The sequence below is a fragment of the Halichondria panicea genome, chromosome 7 (genome assembly GCF_963675165.1).
Source record: "Halichondria panicea chromosome 7, odHalPani1.1, whole genome shotgun sequence".
Classification (NCBI taxonomy): Eukaryota; Metazoa; Porifera; class Demospongiae; order Suberitida; family Halichondriidae; genus Halichondria; species Halichondria panicea.
The window spans coordinates 2,258,660-2,284,907 of record NC_087383.1 but is presented as its reverse complement, the minus strand read 5'-3'; the positions used below and the strand labels follow the sequence as shown (position 1 = coordinate 2,284,907).

Below are 26,248 nucleotides of genomic sequence, written 5' to 3'. Positions count from 1 at the left end.
CCAAATGCATTATTTTGTTTTCCTTTTACCTTCTAGAAGTGCAGTCATCTAGACATGGAGGAGAAGCTGCTCAAGAGATATCAAATCATGGACCCGGGTGTCATGGCTGAGCTGGAGTGAAAATTGGAACTATGCAGATGTGAGTAGTTTTAAATTAGCATGTACACAAGCACACTGTTTCTGTGGTACATGTATATCAGACTAGTCTTACAGGTTGCAGTAGATTTGTTGTGTCATATCCGCGAGGTACCGGTTAAGCAGATGTTACATGTACGTGCCCATTCATATCTGTCACGCTAGAGGTTAGGGGTCACGTGACTGCGATTAGGTTTTGGGGGAATACGGAAAGAGGGGCCCCTGTGATTAGCAGTATAAAGAGCCTCATTTAGCCCCTCCCCCCCTAATCGAAACTATAATTAGCACATCGCAGTTTGCAACACTCGTTATTATTAGTGAGTTTTCATGAGTTTTCATGATTTTAGTCCATTTATCATCTGTTGGTTTAAGTTACCGTAATGCCGGTTTATCATGTTTTCCTGTTCCTTTGCACAGTTTGTGTGTGTTATGTCACTGTGATCGACCCACCCCATGCTGGAGGTTGATGTGAGTTGAGACTGAGAATGATGCCCTGTCAGTAATGAACCCGAACACTCACTCATGCCTTCAAGAAGTTTAGGTAAGAAATAATATTATGTTTACCAAAGTTGTGGTTAAAGAGTTTATAATACTGTAGGACTAGAAATATTTCGTATTTTAAATATTCATACAGCCACGTTGAGCCTATTGCTGTAGAATAGTTTTGTAGTTTTATTTTTCGTACAGTGTATGATGCTCTACAGTACGAAATATACGAACATTTTCACCATACAACCTCTACTTATACGGTATGTCACAAATACTCACTATTGTCAGGGTTTCAAGCAGGATTTATAGCTAAGGGGGGAAATGACGACGGCCATACGCTGTTGAACATTTGGGGGGGTTCGGGGGGCAGCCACTGGAAAAATTTGGCGGAATGATTGTCTAAGGTGCAATTTGGAGGTTTTGTGCTTACAACTATTCAGTCTAGTTCTTACTGCATTGTACACCTTCAACTCACCTGAAAAAACATTTTCACTATGTACATGCACTGCTTATGGTCCCACTATGTACATGCACTGCTTATGGTCCCACTGTGTACATGCACTGCCTATGGTCCCGCTGTGTACACGCACTGCCTATGGTCCCACTGTGTACACACACTGCCTATGGTCCCACTGTGTACACGCACTGCCTATGGTCCCACTGTGTACACGCACTGCCTATGGTCCCACTGTGTACACGCACTGCCTATGGTCCCACTGTGTACACGCACTGCCTATGGTCCCACTGTGTACACGCACTGCCTGTGGTCCCACTGTGTACACGCACTGCCTGTGGTCCCACTGTGTACACGCACTGCCTATGGTCCCACTGTGTACATGCACTGCCTATGGTCCCACTATGTACACGCACTGCCTATGGTCCCTCTATGTACACGCACTGCCTATGGTCCCATTATGTACACGCACTGCCTATGGTCCCACTATGTACATGCACTGCCTATGGTCCCACTATGTACATGCACTGCCTATGGTCCCACTATGTACATGCACTGCCTATGGTCCCACTATGTACATGCACTGCCTATGGTCCCACTATGTACACGCACTGCCTATATGTGACAGGGCCTAGGAAAACCCCCCTTAACGCGGCACTAATTAAATTAGGCTATAGGTCAATATTATTTAGTAGAAATGAAAAACATGGGCAAAAAATTTTTTTTTCACAGGTGCTAACTTCAGCCCTTCCTCTACCTACCTGTAAAAATTTGGCTCTCTACGAAGCTTTAAACAGGTCAAGCGCGGACGTTGAAGAAACTCACCGAACGTTCATTTTTTACAATGAAATTTACTGTTTACGTGAGGGAATTTCCCTATTATTGTTAATTATTTTTAACAAAAAAAGATTACAACTTGTACAGGACTATTTCATCAGCCCAGTACAATCATCAAGAGGAGCCAGGTATATTATAGCTCCACTTCTTAACAAACATAATTTAGCAACAGAAATTCATTAGAAAGAGCAGCTATCTAGCTAGCTAGCTTGGCGTAGATCCACTCTTGTTTCTTTAGATGTATGCATCCCGTGCCACTTGTCTTCATAAACCCTCCATAACTACCTACAGATAAGTAGTAAGTTAAGATAGACACATCACTTACATTCTAGCCAATAGACTATTGTTTCTCAGGCCTCCGACACTCGCAACGACCTGGGGGAACCATCCATATAAATGTTATAGGACAATTTCACAGGGTTTCCTGGGCTCTCCATGATGTGATCACTCATCCCATCAGGCCTGCTAATACTAAGCACAATGGCAGTGATACCAATACTAAATTAAAGGAGGAAAGCTTCTTGTAAGGCTAATAATAAGTTGGATCTAGCATATAGACGAATACTAAGTGAAAGGCCACCTATAATAGATCAGACAGGCTTCCTTTAAGCTTTATGAAGAACAGAGACACTTTTTGTAGGCTCCATATAAGTGAGCGATCTATTATAAGACTGATACATGACACAGAAAGTAAGTACAAGCTGATAACAAGACATGAAAGCTTACCATTGGAGCGACGGGAGTCTTTGTCTTTTTATTTCTTAGAAGATCCTTCCTAGATGCCAAGCAATCCAGCTACATAGCTATACTAGCTAGCTAGAGAGTCCTAGAATGCCTAGCCTTCATCTAACTAACTCGTCTTCTCCAGAAAATCTTTTACTAAGCTTTATGAGTATACGGAAGTGCCCGGAAATCAATAATTGAACTTCAATTATTCATGACGTTTGAGCGTCATTTACTCAAGAGGGCGTTGCAATACTTCGTAGCGTTCCCTCGAACATATCTCCGGATAGAAAATAGCTAGGAGGTCGATCTTGGTATCATTTTGAAGCTTAGAGAACGCTTTATCCGATTCAACAATAAAAATAAACTTGGGTACACCCGCGTTAAGGGGTGTTTTCCTAGGCCCTGTCACATATGGTCCCACTATGTACATGCACTGCCTATGGTCCCACTATGTACATGCACTGCCTATGGTCCCACTATGTACATGCACTGCCTATGGTCCCACTATGTACATGCACTGCCTATGGTCCCACTATGTACATGCACTGCCTATGGTCCCACTATGTACATGCACTGCTTATGGTCCCACTATGTACATGCACTGCCTATGGTCCCACTATGTACATGCACTGCCTATGGTCCCACTATGTACATGTGGTCCTACTATGTACATGCACTGCACTATGTACATGCACTGCCTATGGTCCCACTATGTACATGCACTGCTTATGGTCCCACTATGTACATGCACTGCTTATGGTCCCACTATGTACATGCACTGCTTATGGTCCCACTATGTACATGCACTGCCTATGGTCCCACTATGTACATGCACTGCCTATGGTCCCGCTATGTACATGCACTGCACTATGTACATGCACTGCCTTTGGTCCCACTATGTACATGCACTGCTTATGGTCCCACTATGTACATGCACTGCTTATGGTCCCACTATGTACATGCACTGCTTATGGTCCCACTATGTACATGCACTGCCTATGGTCCCACTATGTACATGCACTGCCTATGGTCCCACTATGTACATGCACTGCCTATGGCCCCACTATGTACATGCACTGCCTATGGTCCCACTATGTACATGCACTGCTTATGTGTGGACTTTTGTGCAGGGGGTGTGGCTTATCCTGAAACGATGCGTGTTGTCCCCCACCGTAACGCCGCGAAACACTTTTTTGAGAAAGAGCTAGCGGTACATAGCGCTTTTTCACCGTTTTTTTATGGCTATGTACCAATAGCACCTATAATATAATGTAGCTAAGATTGTCTAACTAAGTAGTGTCTGGATCACATATAGCCTCAAGCATGGAAATGAAGTCTAAAATCAGCAGCAGGATTGTTATACTGACAGTAAGACAATCAGTTGTCTCCTCAACCATTCCCAGCCTGTGCTTTACTCGAGGCTGTCTTCCTATGTTGAAGTAGACAGCCTCGAGTAACACGGATGGTTATTCGAGGTCGATTTTGTTGCCAATCCCTCTTTGCTCTATCTATGCTATAAACTATAGTAGCCATTTGTTCTCTTTGCAGACACCCATTATTCTTGTGTAGATTTAATGCGCATGCATGCTCATCCCCACGTGTGAGATAATCCAGATCCTGATCTACTTTTTCTTGGGATTCTAGTGGTAAGAAGCCACAAGCACAACAATGATTATAGAATAGATAACAATAGAGTACACAAGTCTGGTAACAATAGATGCATGTAACAACAGTCTTTTCTCAAATATTGCTGTTGTGTTTAAATAAGCCTCATGATCCAAATTCTCTATTACTATTCTGTACAGATTGTGCCTTTGACAAAGGTTTGCTCCCACTGTTTGGCTACAGGCCATATAAATAACAGTTACTTCTATCTTTGAAGATTGATTATTCATCAAGCCATCAGATAGGCTTCTGTTTACATTCAGCTCCTCTCCTATTCTATTTGTAATTCAATTCTGTCAACAGTAATACATTATGTAATTACCTCTTCACCTCTCTAACACTCTCATAGTTTGAGAGAAAGTGAAACATGACGAGAGGCATTAGCACAGCGCAGCTTGCAGCACTCGTTAATACATGTACAGTAGACTCTTGTTAATCTGGCACAGTGAAGCTTGGCCAGAATAGCGAGGTGGTTTAAAATAGCCACGGCTTAAGGTGGGAATGGGCCATAAATATATGTTCCACTAATCCTGCCAAAACGTCAGTAGTGTTTACATCATACCCAAGTTTTTACTATCAAAATGTAGCTTTTAGAGTACACTGTTAAGTGTGCTTAACACAAACATATAACTCGTACAGGGGGGGGGGGGGGAGTTACAAGGTATGTTTCAAAATGACTTAGGTACATTTGTGATTTTTATCTTTGACAGTTGTGGTGTAAAATAATCTAATTCATAGATTGTACTTGTCTGTGGTTGTGGTGAATTGTGAGGAATTTTAATTTTGTTTCAATTGGGTATCCAGTAAAGTACCTAAGTTATTATTTAGCGAATCTAATAACTAATGACATCATCACATTAGTACTACATGTCATCACATTAGCATTAAGTTAAGCATGATGTAATCATTTAAACAAAAGTGGGCATATAGCCAAACATTTTGTGACGCGCCTACGCACTCCCAAATCTCCCCCCCCCCCCCCCCAACTTGTTATCCTAGAGGAAACCCTGTTAGTGTATTAGAGAGTACAATAATGATTTGTCAGAACAATCTCATGTACCTCTTTGGTAAACATACACTAACTGTGTTGTACTGACTTTCATTGAATCACACTGTATCACACGTCACTCCCCTTGCAGCTGTACAATGAAGTACATAGCTGCGATAAAATCCTTCGATGTTGTGGATGGGCAATCAGCTGTCTACTGACCAGGTGTGTGTGGGCGGGGGGTAGAATGGATTGTGCGCTCAATAAGTGATAATCCTTATTAGTTGCTTAAAACCTGATACACAATTTCACATGCCCCACAGAGACGTAACCTATAGCTGTGTTCCATTTACCTTGGCTGGAAAAAAGGTGAGTCAATTAGTGACTTTCTATGACATTTATTCCCGGAACTGAATCATAATAATAATTATGACTCTCACTGTACCCCCCACAGAGGGTTCTTCCTGCAAGCATCGACTGTGGACCCCCCGGACAGATAGCTGGGTATCGATGCGTACTCTGACGTGACCAAACCAATCATCTGCATCAGTGTCCATGGAGATATGCCCCACCCACTCTGTGAGTCTCCACCTACGTACTGGAGAGTGCATAGCAGATAGTCATACTAACGTACTTGTGTTGTGTGCTTAGATCTTTAATATGGGCTGTCAATGTACTAAATAGAATTTGTGCTTTCAATTCGTGCGTACATTGGTGTGTCACGGTATTGATGCTAAGAGCTTCGTATGTCTCTTGTCATTGATGTACTATTCTGGGAAAAAGGTCATCACTTTTCCTCACCAAAACAGCATGCGCATTATCACTTACAATATTTACGCTATTACCTACCCAGCTGCAAAAAGTGGTTAGGCCAAAACCTGACCAGCCTGACCACTTGCTACGGCCTTGATCTTATGTGCAACGTTATGCTATAATTATGTGAACATTATTTCTTACTCGCCCAGGTTCAGATTCGGAAATGTTGTGTTGGAGATCACATCAGGCAGATAGAGAAGGTGGAGCTGGTCCTCCAGGTGAGGGTGTGTACAGGTAGATGGTAGGTACGTAAAGTGTTCAAGAAGTTTACTGCCTTGTGTCAGGTATAGTGTTGGTATGCTTGTACGGTGTATGTAAGTACATGTATTCATTTGTCTTACAAATACATGCATTCTTTGTCTTATACACCAGTTGAAGTGTTTCACTTCCCTCTCTTCTCCCCACACAGGACCTCCTTCAGCTGCAATACGAGGGCCTGGCAATCATGAAGATGTTTGGGAGGGCCAAAGTGAATGTTAATCTGCTCATCTTCCTCATGAACTTTTAAAATCCTCAGAGTGTTAAATTGGATTTCATTAACAAATTGCATGTATTCATTGACAATTGCATGTGAGCATTCTTCAATTATTTATATCATCTGCATGTACTATTGACACGTTGCAATTGATTAATTAACGACCTAATGTTCTAACATACTATGTACTCCGCTACTTTTCTCTAAATTGTCATTGAATGATATAATAGTCCTATTCGTTTAAGAGCCTGGAATTTTGATTGCTATTTGAATTGTGCTGAGCTGGCCCACCCTTTTACATTGTAAAATCAATGTGTTTTTGCTATGGTGTATGGTGGGCCGTTTGTTTCAAAATTCAAAATTAATGTTATATTTTCATTCAGATTACAATACATTCATTCAAGATGCATATACAGTATTCATTCAAGGTCAGTGGATCTTTGGATCAATTTAAATTTGTTTTGGGCAGAATTTCAAATCGATAGAAATTTATATATTTTTTGATTTTGAATATTTTGAAACTGCAAGAGTACATGCAAATGAGTGCATTCTACTTTTAATTTCTTGAGGAAGAATTGGTCCTGAGTTTCGTGCAGAAAAAGCATTTTCAATTTTTGACCATCACTAGCGCTTATATAGCATCCACAGGGTTTGCTTAAAATGACCTTTGTACTCTTGAGAAGCCATGCTCCAATGCAATGCTAAATATAGCCAGAATATAACCTTGCCAACTGCTAGCCTTGATATCCCAATCACTTCCTCGAGGCTAGCCAACTGCACGACTCTGCTATGTATAATATAATAATGTACTTCCTTAACTGTACATAATTAATATTATTAAACATTTCAATGTTGAAGGATCAATTAAATTATGATATTATTGTGTGTGTGTGTGTGCAATCGAACAACTGTATGATTATATGTATAGTACCGTCTGTATGCTGGGAACACTCATCTATTGGCCATGGTACTTGGAACACCTATACAGACAGGGGGTGTAATTGTCATTGTCAATCAGGGTGGGATACAACTGTTAACATAACCTGTACGCATACAAGCTAGGTGCACATAATACTGATTTTATAACAGACTATAAAGTGCACAGCTTCTTAGAGTACAAAGGTCATTATAAGCTAACCCCTGTGGGTGCAAAATATGAAACTGCTTTTTTCTGCACAAAACTCAGGACCAGTTCTTCCTCAAGAATTGAAAATAGAATGCACTCATTTGCATGTACTCTTGCAGTTTCAAAATATTCAAAATCAAAAAATATATAAATTTCTATCGATTTGAAATTCTGCCCAAAACAAATTTAAATTGATCCAAAGATCCACTGACCATTCAAGACCATGCAATTGTCATTCAAGATTTTAATGCATTCAAGTCGACAATAATTATTCAAGATATGCATGCCATGCATGCATATACAGTCATTAAAACACAACATTTATAAGATGTCCTTTGCTTAATGCTCAAAACTCGAAGGTCGGCAACGAACCCCTGACCTCTTGTTAATTTTCGTCAATCAATGTCATGTTTCTGGTTTGGGAATCACCTTACCACTACTGAGGGAGGGAGTTGATTATTGTGAACCCCATTTCCTGTTAATTAAAACAACTACACCATGCAATAAAACCACAAAGTGTGGCTAAAGTCATCTGAAATTATGCATGTTTATGCATCCATCAAAATCTTGAATCTTGAATGAATAATCTTGAATGCTCTTGAATGAAAATTGCACATCTTGAATGAATGTATTGTGATTTGAATGAAAATGTAACATTTGAATTTTGAAACAAACGGCCCACCATATTTTGCAGCCTCTGCATTCTGCAATGCATGCGCTATTATTCTAAATAAAGGAAGTTTGTAAAATATTGAAGTAAGAGCTACACAATGGTTTTTGTCCCAGAGAGTGTTTGTCAACTATCAGTGAGCTAGCTGGTCTTGAAGATACCTACTATATACACAGTAAGTGCATGCAGTAGTAGTAGAATTGTGTAGAGATGTTCCACCATCTTTGAGCATTAGTTTGTCAACTGTCAGTGAGCTAGCTGGTCTTGAAGATACCTACTAGCTATATACACAGTAAGTGCAGTATAGTGCAGTGCAGTAGTAGTAGATCTAAGAGGTAAACTAATGCTCAAAGATGGTGAAACATCTCTACACAATTCTGCAGATGACTACTATATGTATATAAGATGTTCCATCATTCTTGAGCATTAGACTACCTCTTAGATCTACTACTACTGCACTTACTGTGTGTAGACGTTGTTTGTTTCGAATGTTATAACCTACGAAAATGACCTGCTATATAGTATGTACTGAATATGGCTTAGGCCAGGCCAAATACACAATTTATACATGATGCCGATTGCGTCTACATTACTTTGACAATGGCCGTTTTTAATTTTGCCATGTAAAAGGTTGCATCTTTGGTACTGTATCAGTTAGTCAGGGTTTCATCTAGTAGGGGGGGGTGGTTCTTCCCCCCCCCCAAATCTTGTAGAATAATGACATCATCACATTAGTATTAAATCAACTTTTTTTAAGTGGGCATAGCCAAACACTTGCGCTTACGCACTCCCAAATCCCCCCCCCCAACTTGTTATCCTAGATGAAACCCTGTTAGTGTATTAGAGAGTACAAGAATGATTTGTCAGAACAATCTCATGTACCTCTTTGGTAAACATACACTAACTGTGTTGTACTGACTTTCATTGAATCACACTGTATCACACGTCACTCCCCTTGCAGCTGTACAATGAAGTACATAGCTGCGATAAAATCCTTCAATGTTGTGGATAGGCAATCAGCTGTCTACTGACCAGGTGTGTGTGGGCGGGGGGTAGAATGGATTGTGCGCTCAATAAGTGATAATCCTTATTAGTTGCTTAAAACCTGATACACAATTTAAGTCAATCAATTTTTCCATGCCCCACAGAGACGTAACCTATAGCTGTGCTCCATTTGCCTCGGCTGGAAAAAATGTGAGTCAATTAGTGACTTTCTATGACATTTATTCCCGGAACTGAATCATAATATGACTCTCACTGTTCCCCCCCCAGAGGGTTCTTCCTGTGGGCATCGACAGTGGACTCCCCGGAGAGATAGCTGGGTATCGACGCGTACTCTGACGTGATCAAACAAATCATCTGCATCAGTGTCCATGGAGATATGCCCCACCCATTCTGTAAGTCTCCACCTACGTACTGGAGAGTGCATAGCAGATACTAACATACTTGTGTTGTGTGCTTAGATCTTTAATACGGGCTGTCTATATACTAAATAGAATATAATTATGCTTTCAATTCCTGCGTACATTGGTGTGTCACGGTATTGATGTTAAGAGCTTCGTATGTCTCTTGTCATTGATGTACTATTCTGGGAATCCCTCTACTATGATCAAACAACATGATAATCATCGACATCTGCTCTTAATATTATTGCTCTTGTACGTACTTTGTCCAGATTCTACTACTAATCTATTTCAGTGTGAGGCTATTGACTTATTTTATGCCTCTATGTGTAACGTTGAGCGCTATGTTAACACTCCCCCAGGTTCAGAAACGTTGTGTTTAAGATGACGTCAGTGGATGTGAGCAAGTTTGAGGTGTCTGGTCGTTTCCTGGGCAGGCAGATAGAGAAGGTGGAGCTGATCTTCCAGGTGAGGGGAGCAATAAAGGGAGTACTAATATGATTTTGTGTTATGTAGAATACATGCATTCTTTGTCTTATACCAGTTGAAGTGTTTCACTGCCCTCTCTTCTCCCCACACAGGACCTCCTTCAGCTGCAATACGAGGGCCTGGCAATCATGAAGATGTTTAGAAGATGTTTGGGAGGGCTAAAGTGAACGTTAATTTGCTCATCTTCCTCATAATTATATGAACAAAAGGCATCAGAGCGTTAAATTGGATTTTCACTAGCAAATTGCTTTGTGTTCATTGACAATTTACTGTGCATGTGAGCATTTATCATTATTACCAGGAGAAGCCCTTGTTATGCCTCGAGGCGTAGCCGCACGAGGGCTACGGTAAAGCTGACTGTGTGCGTGTGCGTGTGTCTGTGTGTCTGTTATTGTTACCAAGGAGAAGCCTTTGTTATTGCTGTGCTATTAACAAGTTGTAATTAATTAACAACATTTGTTTTTATAGTGTCTAACATAATTATATGTACTAGTATATAATACTTCACTACTTTTCTCTATGCATTTAAATTGTCATTGAATGCATTATGGCAGAATTAATTAAAATCAATTGTCAAAACTGTATGAATAACAATCAATCTCAATTAATAATCAATCAATTAATTATAATTGTTGCCCCTATTTGGCATGCCAGTGTTGAATTCCTACAAGGGAGAAGATCTTCTATTGTTTTTGCTTCTCTAACGAGGGGATCTCTCAGTCTCACCAGGATTGCAATATCGAACTGTTGGAACAGTTTCCCCTTTGCCCACTCCTGACAGATGTGTAGAGCAAGGGTGCTCTTGCCAGAGCCGGGAGCTCCTTCAATCAACACAAAGTTTCGTGTATCCTCAATCTCAGGGAAAATGTTAGTTAAGTTAACCGGAGTTTTTTGAAGTAAAATATCGTCAATTTTCCCCGTAATTGTTAGCCTAACAAATTCATCGTCGATTCTTCCTCTCTGTATTTCCTCCTTCTGAATCATGGCTAGTTTGAAAATTGTCTTTGTTGGGACGGGAGGCCATTGTGTGGCTGATGTGGATACTTGCATTCTGTAGCGACTTTGTAGGTAGTCCCTGTACGAGGACAGCTTGTGGTTCAGCAGGACCCTCTCTCGGGAGGGAGGACACGAGGTGGTGGAGTCTGGGGAAACAAAACAATAGGTGAGTACCATTCCTGGTGATAGTTAATAGAGAATTGTATGTGTAACAATAGCAATTAAGTAGACAGCAACATTCCTGCCAGAGTGCCATCTACATATGCTCTAGTCCTCACGTCAGTTTGCTCTCCAGGTGAGAGCTCCAATTTTTCAAGATAGCCTTTGTGAACATTGTCGAAACATGCTGCTAACTCGGGTAGATCTGGTTCCTTTATTACTGTATTGAGCTGCTCATCAGTCAGTTTCATTTCTGTCTTCAGATCGTCAATTGTGAGCTCTGAAAATAGATAGCAATCACCAATGAGGGTTTTATGCTTTAGCAATCATTGGGTTTATCCTTTATAGGAAACATGACAGTCTTTATACCTTGGTTCTGCTCTTTAGTGGCCATTCCAGTAAATAAATCTGTGCCTTGCAGCTAGCTAGCTCTAGATTTCTCTGAAATATATTATTGAGTGTTGTTGTTTTTGCATGACTTGCAAAAAAAGTGGGTGTATCTCAGATATCTAAGATTGAGATACACCCACTTTTTACATTCACCACCACACCCACCAAAGACATATTGTTTTCACCCACAGAGCTAGCTAGAGCTAGAGACAAAACCTGGCTCCATTGCTAAAGTATTACAGCATTCTCCTAATGGAAAGATGGTGAGTCAATTTATTAGCCATAGATGATTGTCTGGTTCATCTCTTGGTTTATGTTACCTTGTAAGGTACGTCGTGGATCATGTTTTCTGTTCCTTTGCACAGTTTGAGGCTGAGAATGCTGCCTGTCAGTAATGAACCCGACGTATTCAAGTAAGAAATGTGATTACCGTAAGACCTTTAATTAAAGCAACACTTTTTAAAACTTATTGAAGCCAGAGATAGCTTCTTTTGGAGGTTGAAAATCATGTTGAAGACCTGGTGTCCATTATTTAGAGGGTCTCATCTAATTGGAGGTACATGTAACTCTACTCAGTCTACTTGCCTCGATTTCTATAGCCACTTAAAAACGTATTTTCCAGTGAGTTAGAATCTTTACTACTTTACTAGGGTGTGCCTACATTTACCTCCATTTAGGACGCGGCATTAAAAATTAATTGTCAACGCAGCTGTCGCTACTTTTAGAGGTCATAAATTTACCTAACCTCGAAGGTGTCCTCTCTGGTGAGTGGGTTGGGCAAGTGTGTACCTACAGCTGTGTACATGTAATTATTCTTAGCCAATTTTTTGAGAGGCCGCTAATAACAAGAGTCCCATAATAAGAGAGAGAGAGTATCCAACGTAGCATAAGATGTATTTGGAAAGTAGCGTAACTTCCTGCTTTGTAACTGATCAATTTAATTGATGACGTGTTTCAGACAGGGTGTCACGTTACTTTCCGAATATATCTGATGCAAGATAGCGATGCGTTCGATACTCTCTCTTTTTTACTATGAGCTCTTGACTTATTGTACTGCTCCCAGGGTACATGTATAATATGGATCAAGTATGTATGGTCGACTTTAACTGAGCACCCTTGTATTAGCCATAGTTATAAGCACTGCAATAATTATGTCCTTAGACAACGAACTTGCATGTCTGTTTCTGAGGTACCGTATATCTTCTAATTTATCGCCTCAGAAACTTCTAATTATCCCTGACACTCTTGCCTGCCAATTTTCGTTGTTCTAATACAACGGACACTCTTGTGCTTTAATATTACATTTGTCCGGACAATACCTTGAAAAGTTGAGTTACAGTCATAACCAGCCAGTAATACTTAGAGTGCTGCAGTTAGATAGCTTTGAGTATCTAGTTTTAGATAGCTATAATAGTGCAACTATTCAGTCGTACCCTGTTCTATTAAACTTAGCTCACTCGTATGCAGCTGCATGCTAATTATTCCCGGACACTTCGCATGCGCTATAAAAATCTGTTCCAATTATACTCGGACAATTTCCTGTCCAGAACATAATTATGCTGTACTTTATCTGGTAATCTGCTTATTCAGTGTCTTCTAACTTTATTGCATGAAACTCTTTTCTCAACCTCAACTTAAATCTTCTGTCACTTGCAGTTGCACCTCGAGGGGAAGCTCAGAGTTCTGGAGAATTGGACCAACAGCTGTGATAAGTCAGCGCTACCAAAGGTGAGCTCAATCACTTTAAGAATAAATGTATTTGAGCAGTAATTGGTCGCCAGAGTTGAGAGAGCTGAGATCTCACTAGGGAAAAGTAAAATTGTTTCTTATATAGTTTTGATCGAGTTGGTAGAGGAAATCATATTTTCAGAAGGCCCTAACACCTTGTAGGCTTTAGCTGATATGAAGTTGTAGTAAGCCTCCCATTTCAGACACTAACAGTCCAATTAAGATCTTCTTATCAGAGAGTACCTGCATTTCATGTGACTCATCAATAGCAACTGAATGCCATGGCCTACCATTGATGCTCACAACAAAAGCCCCTTGCTGGTACATTGCTAAGATGGTGGTGGGCATTTCAAGCAAATCAGCAATATGGGCGTGAGATTATTCTCTGATACGTTTGATGGTCAAACGCTGTGAAAATAGATGCCATTTTCTTTATGCATGATCCAGCCAGTGTGTATGTGGAGGGTTGGGCAGGTTGTCTAGAGGAGCAGCAGTTCATTTGTAGATTCGTTAAAATGTTGTACACCAAGTGGTGTGTGGTGTTTTATTGGTGAGCATTTTTAGTTAGTTATGTGGTACGAATAAAATAGTGCATGTATTTCGTGCTTGTGCACAGTTCAATTCCAGTGCCTTAAAATTCTCATTCTCCTCACAGCAACTGTCCGCAGATGGAGGATCATGTGTCCGAGTCTTCTCTCACGTGACACTGCGTCCCACCAGCCCTGGTCTGAGGCCCCTCTCCCACAACCTCCTCTCTCACTTTAGCCCCACTCAAATCCTCAACCAAGTCCGTATCTTTCAAGATCATGTGACGAGTCCTTCAAAGGTTCATGAAGTTCCTGAATGAGCAGGAGGTGAGAGGAGGAATGCTTGGTCAAACTTCATATTTTACTTTAATAACCCTTTACCTGTCAATGTGCAATGTTGTTTGAGAGTAGATTTTACCAAATGCATATTTTGTTTTTATACCTTGGCAGTGAGAAGAAGTCCAGTCCTCTAGACAGTATCAGAGGGCCTCCCTCGTTCCTATACCACCCACAGAGGTGAGAGATACACATGTGCAGTGGTTAGAATATTCACTGGCCTTTAATCAAAATCGATCTACTATTTGCTAACTACAGTCCAACTTTAAGCTGGCCTTTATTTCAAAGTGGGAGAATACCGTTAAATTTCATTGCCAGATTCAGTAGTTGAGTGTACATGCATGTCACTATTGTATGTCGAGTATTCTCCACCTGGCAGCAACTTATTGATGTTCCCCTGTCAGGTTGAGGAGAAGAGTGAGACCATTCAATGTCTAGAGGATGACCTGCTGAGGGAGTTGGAGGAGATACTGCCCGAGAGGTCTCAAATCATGGACCCGGGTGTCATGGCTGAGCTGGTGAGAGAATTGGAACTGGCCAACAGCAAGGGCAGATGTGAGTTTAGCATGTACATGTTTGCACTCGGTAAATACTGTATAATTAATACATGTACAGTAGACTCTCGTTAATCCGGCCACCCTTGGGACAGTGCAACTTGGCCAGAAGAGCGCGGTAGTTTGTATTTCAGAAAATAGCCGCGGCTTATAATCAACCTACCTCGAATATTAATGACTAATTTTGCGGTTTTGTCTCGAGGATAACAAATAAAGATAATGAATCATATTTCCTCTCTATTACAATGTAATCCCACAGCTGTGTTTGCTCACAAAACGGTTTACCTTTTTTATAACTTTCATTGTTGTTCATGAGCATCCCGCTTCCTACCTTTCATTGTACACCCCAACCACTCCCCCCACACACAGTTTTTCTGCTAAACCACACCCAAAATGTATACGTATAAAATTACTAGTTTGGGGCAGCAAGTATACAGAATAGCGAGTTGGCCACATTTCAGGCCGTACTTCAGAGAGTCGGAATAACGAGAGTCTACTGTACCTTTATTATAACTACTGTACCACTACCACGATGCTATGATGGTTGTATCTGTATACCTGTGTGTGTGTAGTTGACCACCATGCAATCTATTACCCAGTCTGCTGTGCAAGAGAGACTTGTGATGGAGGAAGAGCTCAAGAAGGCACTGGATCGCTGTAAGGAGTTGGAGCAGAGCAGTGTGCCTGCAGTGGACGGGGTGGACATATTTGAGTGCTACAAAGTAACAGGAGAAGGAAGAGTACTTGAAACAGGTGATAAAGTGGTACAGTATACCGTACCGTACGTATAGCGTCCTGGGTATAGTTTCCGTGGGCAAGCTAAACCTTGACGAATATTTATCACTCACGAAAACGTAGGCATGGTTGACCGGAACGCATGCAATGCAGTGAAGCAAAGGGAATTTTTACACACAAAATCACTGCTGCACCACGCCTACGATTTTGTCTCGGATTTTTTATCCCACGAAAATGACCTGCTATACAGTATGTACTGATTATGGCTTAGGCAAAATACACAATACATGATGCCGATTGTGTCTAGAGACTATTGCCCGTTTTTTTTCCCCATATAAAGGTTGCATTTCTGGTACTATATCAGTTTGTCAGGGTTTCATCTATTGGGGGGAGGGTGGTTCTTCCCCCCCATGTTGTAGAATAATGACATCATCACATTAGTATTACATGTCACCACATTAGTTAATGTGATTAACTAAAGGTAGATATCTCTACTGTGATGCGTTAGGTTAAGCATGTTGTAATCAAATCAAATAAAAAAAACATAAAAAGTGGGCGTAGCCAAACATGTTGCGACGCGCTTACGCACTCACAAATCTCCCCCCCCCAACTTGTTATCCTAGATGAAACCCTGTTAGTGTATTAGAGAGTACAAGATTAATTTGTCAGAACAATCTCATGTACCTCTTTGGTAAACATACACTAACTGTGTTGTACTGACTTTCATTGAATCACACTGTATCACACGTCACTCCCCTTGCAGCTGTACAATGAAGTACATAGCTGCGATAAAATCCTTCAATGTTGTGGATAGGCAATCAGCTGTCTACTGACCAGGTGTGTGTGGGCCGGGTAGAATGGATTGTGCGCTCAATAAGTGATTTATACGTTATATATATGTTGAATAAGTAGATGTTCAATGAGATTCTGCTAAAAAAGTTGCTTAAAACCTGATACACAATTTCAGTCAATCAATTTTTCCATGCCCCACAGAGACGTAACCTATAGCTGTGCTCCATTTACGTTGGCTGGAAAAAATGTGAGTCAATTAGTGACTTTCTATGACATTTATTCCCGGAACTAAATCATAATATGACTCTCACTGTTCCCCCCCCCCCACAGAGGGTTCTTCCTGCGGGCATCGACAGTGGACTCCCCGGACAGATAGCTGGGTATCGACGCGTACTCTGACGTGATCAAATCAAATCATCTGCATCAGTGTCCATGGAGATATGCCCCACCCACTCTGTGAGTCTTCACCTACGTACTGGAGAGTGCATAGCAGATACTAACATACTTGTGTTGTGTGCTTAGATCTTTAATACGGGCTGTCTATATACTAAATAGAATATAATTATGCTTTCAATTCCTGCGTACATTGGTGTGTCACGGTATTGATGTTAAGAGCTTCGTATGTCTCTTGTCATTGATGTACTATTCTGGGAATCCCTCTACTATGATCAAACAACATGATAATCATCGACATGTGCTCTTAATATTATTGCTCTTGTACATACTTTGTCCAGCTTCTACTACTAATCTATTTCAGTGTGAGGCTATTGACTTACTTTATGCCTCTATGTGTAACGTTGAGCGCTATGTTAACACTCTCCCAGGTTCAGAAATGTTGTGTTGATCACGTCACAGTTGTTCCGCCAAGATTCCGGAAGTACTATATAAGTACACAAATTTATTTGCAACGGAAGTTCAACTTCCGCTATCAAAATGAAGCTAATACTACAAGTAATTAAATATTCACACACTTATATTCTACAAAGTATTGTACATACACTCACGAACGAGCTCAGGCACGTAGAACTGTTCCTAGTCTACATGCATACACGAGAATAGTTGTTAAGCTTTTATAAGTTTGGCTCCACGAGCTCAAATAGCACTCTATGTCATATGATAGTACTCCTCTAGAACAAGTGACAAAAAATTTTGCTAACAAAGTGAAGCTACGTGATGGGTATCAACAAAATTTGTAAGCTTTGAGCATTACTTTGCAAAAACATTTTGCTTGTACCCAGCTTTGAAGCAAAAATTATGAGCTTGCAAACTTGACCACAATTTCCATGTCAAACCACATGGAGTCCCACAAGATGGAGTGCACCACACGTACACAGACTATGGACACATCATAGACATTCCAGGTTTGTTGTGTCACACAATAATGATATAAAAAATTAATACAAACATTTGTAAAATAGTGTCTAGCTAGTAAGCGAAAAACTAGAAGGCAGCTTTCTTTTGGGGAAGTCAGTGACAGTGTTGCAGACAACGGAGTATGTGAGTTGTGCCATGGCGTCAGTGGGAATATGAGTAGTCCAAGCAACTGGCGAAGTGAGCCAGCACGTACCCTTGCAGCCTCCTTGAAGATTGATTTCACTCGTCAGGTTTGTCCTAAATGTAGAAAAGATATAACACGCTGTTTAGGGGATGATACATACGCACCACAATGGGACAAACCTAACAAAAAAGCATATGTAGTGTATTGGAATGTTACAGATGCTATACTAGCGTCACTCGGTAAACCCAAAGATCTCATAGAAGATGCACTTCGACGCGCTAAAGTGGATGTGACTACATATCCTTTTTTAGCAAAATAGGAAAAACAACATTTTTACGATATTTTTACCAGAACACTAAGTTTATATCTTCAGGATTGGAAAGCTCGACCCCAGGCACCCTAGCAAATGTAAGACTTTCAAATCAAGAGTACGAATTGGGTTTTTTAGCATTTGTACGTCTGGTGGGAACAGCTTACTTTAAACAACATGCAACAGGATTTGACACTAACTCACCAGCTACATATTACCATTCATTGTCTGAACAAAATTTAACAGTTAAAGAACAACACTCTATTTGGCTAGACAATATAAGGCAAAATATTTGGGACAGGGTCAAATTTGAAAACGAGATGATACCATCTGATGATGCACTTTTGCTTCATTGGAAGCGATCGTGTTGGGTTCTACACATGTGGCAACAATCTGATCAACCCATTATGACATTAGAGCCATTAGAAAACTACGGTTGGAGTATCACAGACAATGAGCTCACCATTAAATGGGATACTGCCACCAACGTACAGGCTGTCCGTGATCGAGTCAACTCACTCCTTAAAGGATGCAAGTGTTCGACAGGTTGTTTGACTGGACGGTGTGGCTGCAAGAAAAGGGGGAAGCATTGTTCAATTGGCTGTGAGTGTTTAAATTGTGGTAATAACATAGCAGGGTCAAAACAGAACGAAACTCACATTATATTTCTGGAAGAAGATGTGGAGGCAGGCAGATTGACAGACAGAGAAGGGGAAGACATCGTCGACTGGGTGTTCGGACAAAATACAGGGAGTGACAGTCAAACCAGTCAGTCCGAATCAGAGCCTGAGTTAGACTAAGATTAAATTGTTATGTTTAAGATATTGTTTGTTATGCTTAAAATATTGTTTATATTTTTACTTGTACTCAAATTGTGTGTGGCTTTACTAGGCATGCTAAAACAAGTGACAAAAAATTTTGGTAACAACGAATCTGTTCCTTACTTAGCATACACTGTAGCTAAAGGCTTGTACAACAGCTACCAGCTAAAACTGACTTGTACTCGCTCACCGTTATTCCATAAGCGCCGTCTCAGTAAAAATTCCAGGGGGGCTGGTGGTAGCTTTTTGTAACAAAAACAGTGCAACCTCTTTCAAAAATAAGAGGCATGGCATTATTTAAGGCTTGGTGGTTGCTACAACACCTATGCAGCCAGTATCAGACTTTATAGCTTGAGTTATAGTACTGTATCTTCAGCTATTGCCACTAACCTACAACACTATCAAGCGGAGCTTCTTTGTGATTTTTGTTGCTGTTGATGACGTCACGGTTGCAAATATATTCACGTGAGCTGTCAGATGGCGGAGCAACTGGTCAGTGGATGTGAGCAAGTTTGAGGTGTCTGGTCGTTTCCTGGGCAGGCAGATAGAGAATGTGGAGCTGGTCTTCCAGGTGAGGGGAGCAATAAAGGGAGTACTAATATGATTTTGTGTTATGTAGAATACATGCATTCTTTGTCTTATACCAGTTGAAGTGTTTCACTGCCCTTTCTTCTCCCCACACAGGACCTCCTTCAGCTGCAATACGAGGGTCTGGCAATCATGAAGATGTTTAGAAGATGTTTGGGAGGGCTAAAGTGAACGTTAATTTGCTCATCTTCCTCATAATTATATGAACAAAAGGCATCAGAACATTAAATTTGATTTTCACTAGCAAATTGCTTGCATTGACAATTTACTGTGCATGTGAGCATTTATCCAATTCAAGGAGAAGCCCTTGTTATGCCTCGAGGCGTAGCCGCACGAGGGATACCGTAAAGCTGACTGTGCGTGTGTGTCTATTATTACCGCACGAGGGATACAGTAAAGCTGACTGTGTGTGTGTGTGTGTGTGTGTGTGTGTCTATCATTACCAAGGAGAAGAAAAAAATTACTGCCTTGTGTCAGGTATATAGTGTTGTGCTTGTACGGTGTATGTAAGTACATGTATTCATTTGTCTTACACCAGTTGAAGTGTTTCACTGCCCTCTCTTCTCCCCACACAGGACCTCCTTCAGCTGCAATACGAGGGCCTGGCAATCATGAAGATGTTTAGAAGATGTTTGGGAGGGCTAAAGTGAACGTTAATTTGCTCATCTTCCTCATAATTATATGAACAAAAGGCATCAGAGCGTTAAATTGGATTTTCACTAGCAAATTGCTTTGTGTTCATTGACAATTTACTGTGCATGTGAGCATTTATCATTATTACCAAGGAGAAGCCCTTGTTATGCCTCGAGGCGTAGCCGCACGAGGGATACGGTAAAGCTGACTGTGTGCGCGTGCGTGTGTCTGTGTGTCTGTTATTGTTACCAAGGAGAAGCCTTTGTTATTGCTGTGCTATTGACAAGTTGTAATTAATTAACAACATTAATTTTGTTTTTATAGTGTCTAACATAATTATATGTACTAGTATATAATACTTCACTACTTTTCTCTATGCATTTAAATTGTCATTGAATGCATTATGGCAGAATTAATTAAAATCAATTGTCAAAACTGTATGAACTAGTGTTCAAGCTGGCGCTGTGCTAATGCCTCTCGCCATGTTTTTGCTTTCGCTGAAAAGTATTAGAGTGTTATATTAGTTTCTATAATGAATTTTATATTAAAGTTAGCTTATCTATATAAAGTCACTGAGAAGAAAAGACTTATTTACATGCATCTGTTGTTGTATTATGTGGCTTACTAGGACCTCAAGAAAGAAGAAAATTGATTCTTCCAAGATCTGTAGTTCAGTGTATATAATATCTAAGAAGAAAAGACCTGTGTACATGCATATTGTTATCTATATTGTTATAATTATGGTAGTGTTTTGTGGCTTACCAGGCCTTCAAGACAAAGATGATTCTGCCAGGAGGATCTGGATCTGGATCTTGGATATTATTATTTTCTCACACGTGGGGAATGAGCGCGCATGCGCATTACATACACAGGAATAATTAAAGGGTGTGTCCAAAGAGATCAATTTCACAAATGGCTACTGCTAGCTAGCTGTTTTAACAGATATTTTCTGAGTATTGTAGCTAACAAAAAGCTAGCGCTTTAGTGCAAGGCTAACTCATATGTTAAATAGAAAGTTTGTGCGGACAGATGATGCTATGAAAGATTCTGAAGAGACTGCAACAGCCTTCAATGTGAGTCAAACTAGCCATAACTCGAGAAAGAAGCTTTAGTTTGCAAATCCACGAATCAAAATCCAAGAGAACGTGGCTAGAAGCCTATAGAAGCTGTTAGTTTTCGTCGCATTGCAACCGTTGAGCAGTTACAGCTGGAACAGACACACAGACACACAGACACACATACACACACAGTACAAGTGGCTAAATGCAGTACGTTAGCCTGTGTAGAAAGGGTTAAAATGACCGTGAATCTCATTATAATTGCACCGTAGCTAGCCTAGGGGGCGGCTAATAATAATATTATCACGAATACGCTGTGTCGCGCAGTCCAGCGAGTCCTGGCCCTGAGGAGCCCTGAGGAGTCCTGGGAGTCTGGAGAGTCCTGCGAGTCCTGCGAGTCTGGAGAATCTGGAGAGTCCGGAGAGCCCTGAGAGTCCTGGGAGTCTGGAGAGTCCGGAGAGTCCTGAGAGTCTGGCGAGTCCTGAGAGTCTGGAGAGTCTAGCGAGTCCTGAGAGTCTGGAGAGTCTGGAGATTCCTGAGAGTCTGGAGAGCCCTGGGAGTCTGGAGAGTCTGGCGAGTCCGGAGAGTCTGGAGAGCCCTGAGAGTCCTGAGAGCCCTGAGAGTCCTGCGAGTCTGGCAAGTCCTGAGAGTCTGGCGAGTCTGGAGAGCCCTGGGAGTCTGGAGAGTCTGGCGAGTCCTTAGAGTCCTGCGAGTCTGGAGAGTCCTGAGAGTCTGGCAAGTCCTGAGAGTCCTGAGAGTCTGGGAGTCCTGAGAGTCCGGAGAGCCCTGAGTGTCCTGAGAGTCCTGCGAGTCTGGAGAGTCCTGCGAGTCTAGCTATAGTCCGGAGAGTCTAGCGAGTCCTGAGAGTCCTGAGAGTCCCGAGAGTCTGGAGAGTCTAGCGAGTCCTGAGAGTCTGGAGAGTCTTGAGAGTCCTGAGAGTCTGGAGAGCCCTGGGAGTCTGAAGAGTCTGGCGAGTCCGGAGAGTCCGGAGAGTCTGGAGAGCCCTGAGAGTCCTGAGAGTCTGGAGAGTCCTGCGAGTCTGGCAAGTCCTGAGAGTCTGGCGAGTCTGGAGAGCCCTGGGAGTCTGGAGAGTCTGGCGAGTCCTGAGAGTCCTGCGAGTCTGGAGAGTCCTGAGAGTCTGGCAAGTCCTGAGAGTCCTGAGAGTCTGGGAGTCCTGAGAGTCCGGAGAGCCCTGAGTGTCCTGAGAGTCCTGCGAGTCTAGAGAGTCTGGAGAGTCCTGCGAGTCTGGAGAGTCTGGAGAGTCCTGCGAGTCTAGCTATAGTCCGGAGAGTCTAGTGAGTCCTGAGAGTCCTGAGAGTCCTGAGAGTCCCGAGAGTCCCGAGAGTCCTGAGAGTCTGGAGAGTCTAGTGAGTCCGGAGAGTCTGGAGAGTCCTGAGAGTCTGGAGAGTCTGGAGAGTCTGGAGAGTCCGGAGAGTCCGGAGAGTCTGGAGAGTCTGCTGAGTCGAGTTAGTCTTATAATTAAATTTGTCAATTCAATGCATGCATGGTAGAACGTAACGACAACAGATTGATTATAACAAAACAACACATTTCGTGCACTTATATATAATTTAGCGCACTGAATAATATTCAACCAGTATTGTTAGTAAATATTGTTCCCCTTGCAAAGTCTTTTGGAAAAAGGAGGCACAATAGTCGAGGATCTTGTAGCACGTTTCTTGTCCCCATCATCGACAGATCCATCAGTAGATGTACCGTCTGTTTCAGTCAGTGATGTTGTTACAGTAGCATGTTTCTTGTCCCCATCGACAGCTTCTGTTTCAGTAGTTAAGCCTGGCCCACTGTTTTCCTCTTCCTCACTGCATGGAGTTTTTTCAGCCACTTCCAGCCCACACTTAATTACTTCAGCCAATGGAGTCTCAGGGTCGGTCACTGCGTGTGTACACAATGTTTATTCTGTGACACTGATACTATAAACAAAATAGGTAAAGACAAACTAACCCCTTCTAAGTACATCGTGAAGATTTTTAGGAAGTTTGTTAAGAAAGATGTTGGCAGCTCTTACGCGATCACTTGTTTTCCTATTTATTAACGTCCCACTATGTTTGGTAGGATTCAGGAAATCTTTGCTGTCCGTGCCTTTCCCCCACTCAAGTTGGTCGACAGCATTTCTAATTTCATCAAGGGAATGAGTAAATTTCAGCCCGTTGTGAGAAAGATGGATTGCCACAACTTCTTGGTTGCTTACCATCAACCTTGTTCTGACAAAGGTGAGTACCTGTATATATATATGTATGTTACAGTGTATGCATATTATTATGTAAGAGTGCAAGCCATTCAGAGCACCAATATGAGTGGTTAGAAACACCTTTAATTAAGTAAACAGAAACCATGCAAGTGGAATTAGGTATCACCACAGCACACTCAATTACTAACAGTATTATTACCTGTCTTATGACTTTTCCATTGCAGTACTCAAGCACTTCCCTGACTGTGTCAGTCACAACACTTTCAAGAGAACTAGTTTTGTCAGTACCTTCCTCAGTTGCAGTGCTATTTAGAGTTACACACGCCATTATTTCATTCTCCAGCTCATCCTTCCCACAGGCGCGTACCATCTTGATTTCATGTATGGTTCAATAACAATCAACAAATGCGCACTAATTAATAAACTTACCTTGAATGTAAAGTAAAGAATAAGAGCCCAGCTTTGCGCTAGTCTGGGTTGTTCACTAAACTGAGGCAGCTGAAGGATCTGCTGCAAAATCCTCTCCACCTCTGCCTCTCCATCTTTTTCGAGGTCTTGTCTTAGAGAAATCACCCAGTGAAGAATGCCAGAAGGCGTTCCGTTAATGATTGAACTCTCTAAGTCACGTCTCGACTTTCTTTCCTCAACGGTAGAGGGACCAACTTTTGGCCTTCGGAAGGAAATTTCCACACATCTGCTCTTCACTCTGTGATTAAAGTTTAAAGTGCAGGTATAAATAGCTGTATATAATTATATGAAAATTGTGGTGTATAACATTCTAATTATGTACACACCTTGGATCATCCTTCAATTTGTCATTGGTTGCTATGACAGGTACAGACAGTGGAAGAAACGCACCACGACGCAAATTGGCTGTTTTAGCCGCTCCATGAAGGTCGACAATGAGCTTGACAACATCCAACTGCTTGCTGTGTGCAGTGGCCTCATCAATACCATATGGCATACACGAGAGGGCACTTCTTTCCATAAAATAAGCATTGGAACCTTCAACGTAAAAGGCATCTTTGGCCATCCCAAAAATACTCAGGGCAGCCTTTAGAGCAGTTGACTTGCCAGTCTCAGTTGGTCCGACAGCAAGCACAATTGGAAATCCTCCATACTTCGCAGCAATGTGGGTGTAGTGACAAGACATTATGGTTCCACCAAGAACAAGGAGAGCACGCGGATAATTGTGCTTGGTGGCTATCTGTAGGCCGTCGAGGAGATCCTTCAAAGGTTCCATTGAGCTGCTTTGGATGGAAAGTTTCGGCACAAGCTCATTGAAGCTGACTTTGTCACACTGTGCCATTATGCAATTGGGTGACCACACATAGGGACTTTCCGTTGCAGATATGCACTCTCCGTTAGACTTGATATGGATGTCATCACCAAACACCCATACATCGCTACCAGGCTGGCATCCTATAACGGTGGTTCCCTTGGAGATCTTAATATCCGAAGCATGCTCTCGTTTGAGAAACTGGAGAAATCTGGTGAGTTCGGAGTCTGAAAAAGCACAAGTGAATCCACCACCGCTCCCAAAAGACTTGTTCAGCTGGCTGATGAACTTTACTTTCTGGTTTGCAGAGTCACTTGTGAAGAAACATCTCCTGCATGTTTGAAACAAATGATCAGTTTAGTAGCATATTGCATTGGTAGCACGTCCTGCATGTGCTCTAAAACAATAATATTTTTCTGCACACATGACAGTAGAAAAATGATGTGAGAAAACTATGCTCTGGTGATATCAGATATCCCACAGTCACAACTTCAGCCTATTGTTGGAACCACAACTATACTTATTTGTGGGTTCCAAACTCTACATTTTTAATATCATTTATAGGCACATGGCTGAGCTATAAGTCAGTGGAAAGTATGTTTTAATAATTTTTATTGCACTATAATGGAAAATGGAAATACCCATGCAGTTGACCAGCTATAATTATACAAATCCCTCAAAGATAAAGTATGTATACATACAAGATGTATGCAGTATATTATACAGATTGAGGTATTGCACACCCATGCACTTAACAAGCTACAAGGTGTGTCACATGTGCTGTAATTAACTGTATATAGTTAGAGGGAGGGTTAGATGTACCTGCTAACACCATCCATTTCGCGTTTCACTTCACAGTAAAACCCAGTCAATTCTCTCGCTTCCACTAGTGTCTTCAGCCTGATTGCAAAATCACACATGGCCTTATCTTCTCCTTTTGCTGATTTCCCAGCAGTTCCGAGTTCCCAATTAATAAAAAATTCTCCCTTTCCAGAATCCTGAAAGAATATACATGCAGCACAATAATTAAACTGAATTTTCTCAAACTGCATGTGGCTTCAACAATTAATATGTGCAATGAAATGTGAGCTCTGCATGCTCACCTGTGAGCTTGTGGAATTAGAATCCCCGAAAATACTACTGCTGTCTCCATCAGTCTCTCGTGATGCACACATGGTTATATGGCACAATGATACAATGATGAGCTTGTTCTTCGAACTGGTTCTTCTTTGGAACAACAATTAGGTACTCGCAGCGAAATTAATACTTAATTGATGATTACGCGCATGTGCTGTACATAATTACAGTCTATAATAGCCTGAACAAGCGGGAGAAGTCTCAACAAAATCATAGTTTGCTCTG

The 26,248-nt window shown here is 41.4% G+C and overlaps 1 protein-coding gene and 3 long non-coding RNA genes across 4 annotated transcripts; 2 read left to right on the top strand and 2 right to left on the bottom strand.

Annotated features, from left to right (window-relative positions):
* LOC135339243 (uncharacterized) lies at positions 1-1,999 on the top strand. Its single transcript, XR_010395954.1, has 2 exons — positions 1-676; positions 1,811-1,999. It is a non-coding gene; the product is annotated as an uncharacterized LOC135339243 (long non-coding RNA).
* Positions 1,929-2,928, bottom strand: LOC135339188 (uncharacterized). The gene is made up of 3 exons (XR_010395860.1): positions 2,642-2,928; positions 2,241-2,290; positions 1,929-2,200 (listed from the first exon to the last, which is right to left on the bottom strand). It is a non-coding gene; the product is annotated as an uncharacterized LOC135339188 (long non-coding RNA).
* A 13,794-nt stretch (positions 2,929-16,722) lies between these two features.
* Positions 16,723-21,115, top strand: LOC135339204 (uncharacterized). Its single transcript, XR_010395900.1, has 3 exons — positions 16,723-16,737; positions 16,821-19,690; positions 19,804-21,115. It is a non-coding gene; the product is annotated as an uncharacterized LOC135339204 (long non-coding RNA).
* Positions 21,116-22,867: 1,752 nt separating this feature from the next.
* On the bottom strand, positions 22,868-26,125 carry LOC135339167 (uncharacterized). Its single transcript, XM_064535312.1, has 7 exons — positions 25,990-26,125; positions 25,709-25,884; positions 24,402-25,217; positions 24,037-24,313; positions 23,807-23,977; positions 23,361-23,637; positions 22,868-23,291 (listed from the first exon to the last, which is right to left on the bottom strand). The coding sequence occupies exons 1-7, from the start codon at positions 26,059-26,061 to the stop codon at positions 23,002-23,004; spliced, it is 2,079 nt and encodes a 692-aa protein (XP_064391382.1). The 5' UTR covers positions 26,062-26,125; the 3' UTR covers positions 22,868-23,001.
* Positions 26,126-26,248: the final 123 nt, after the last annotated feature.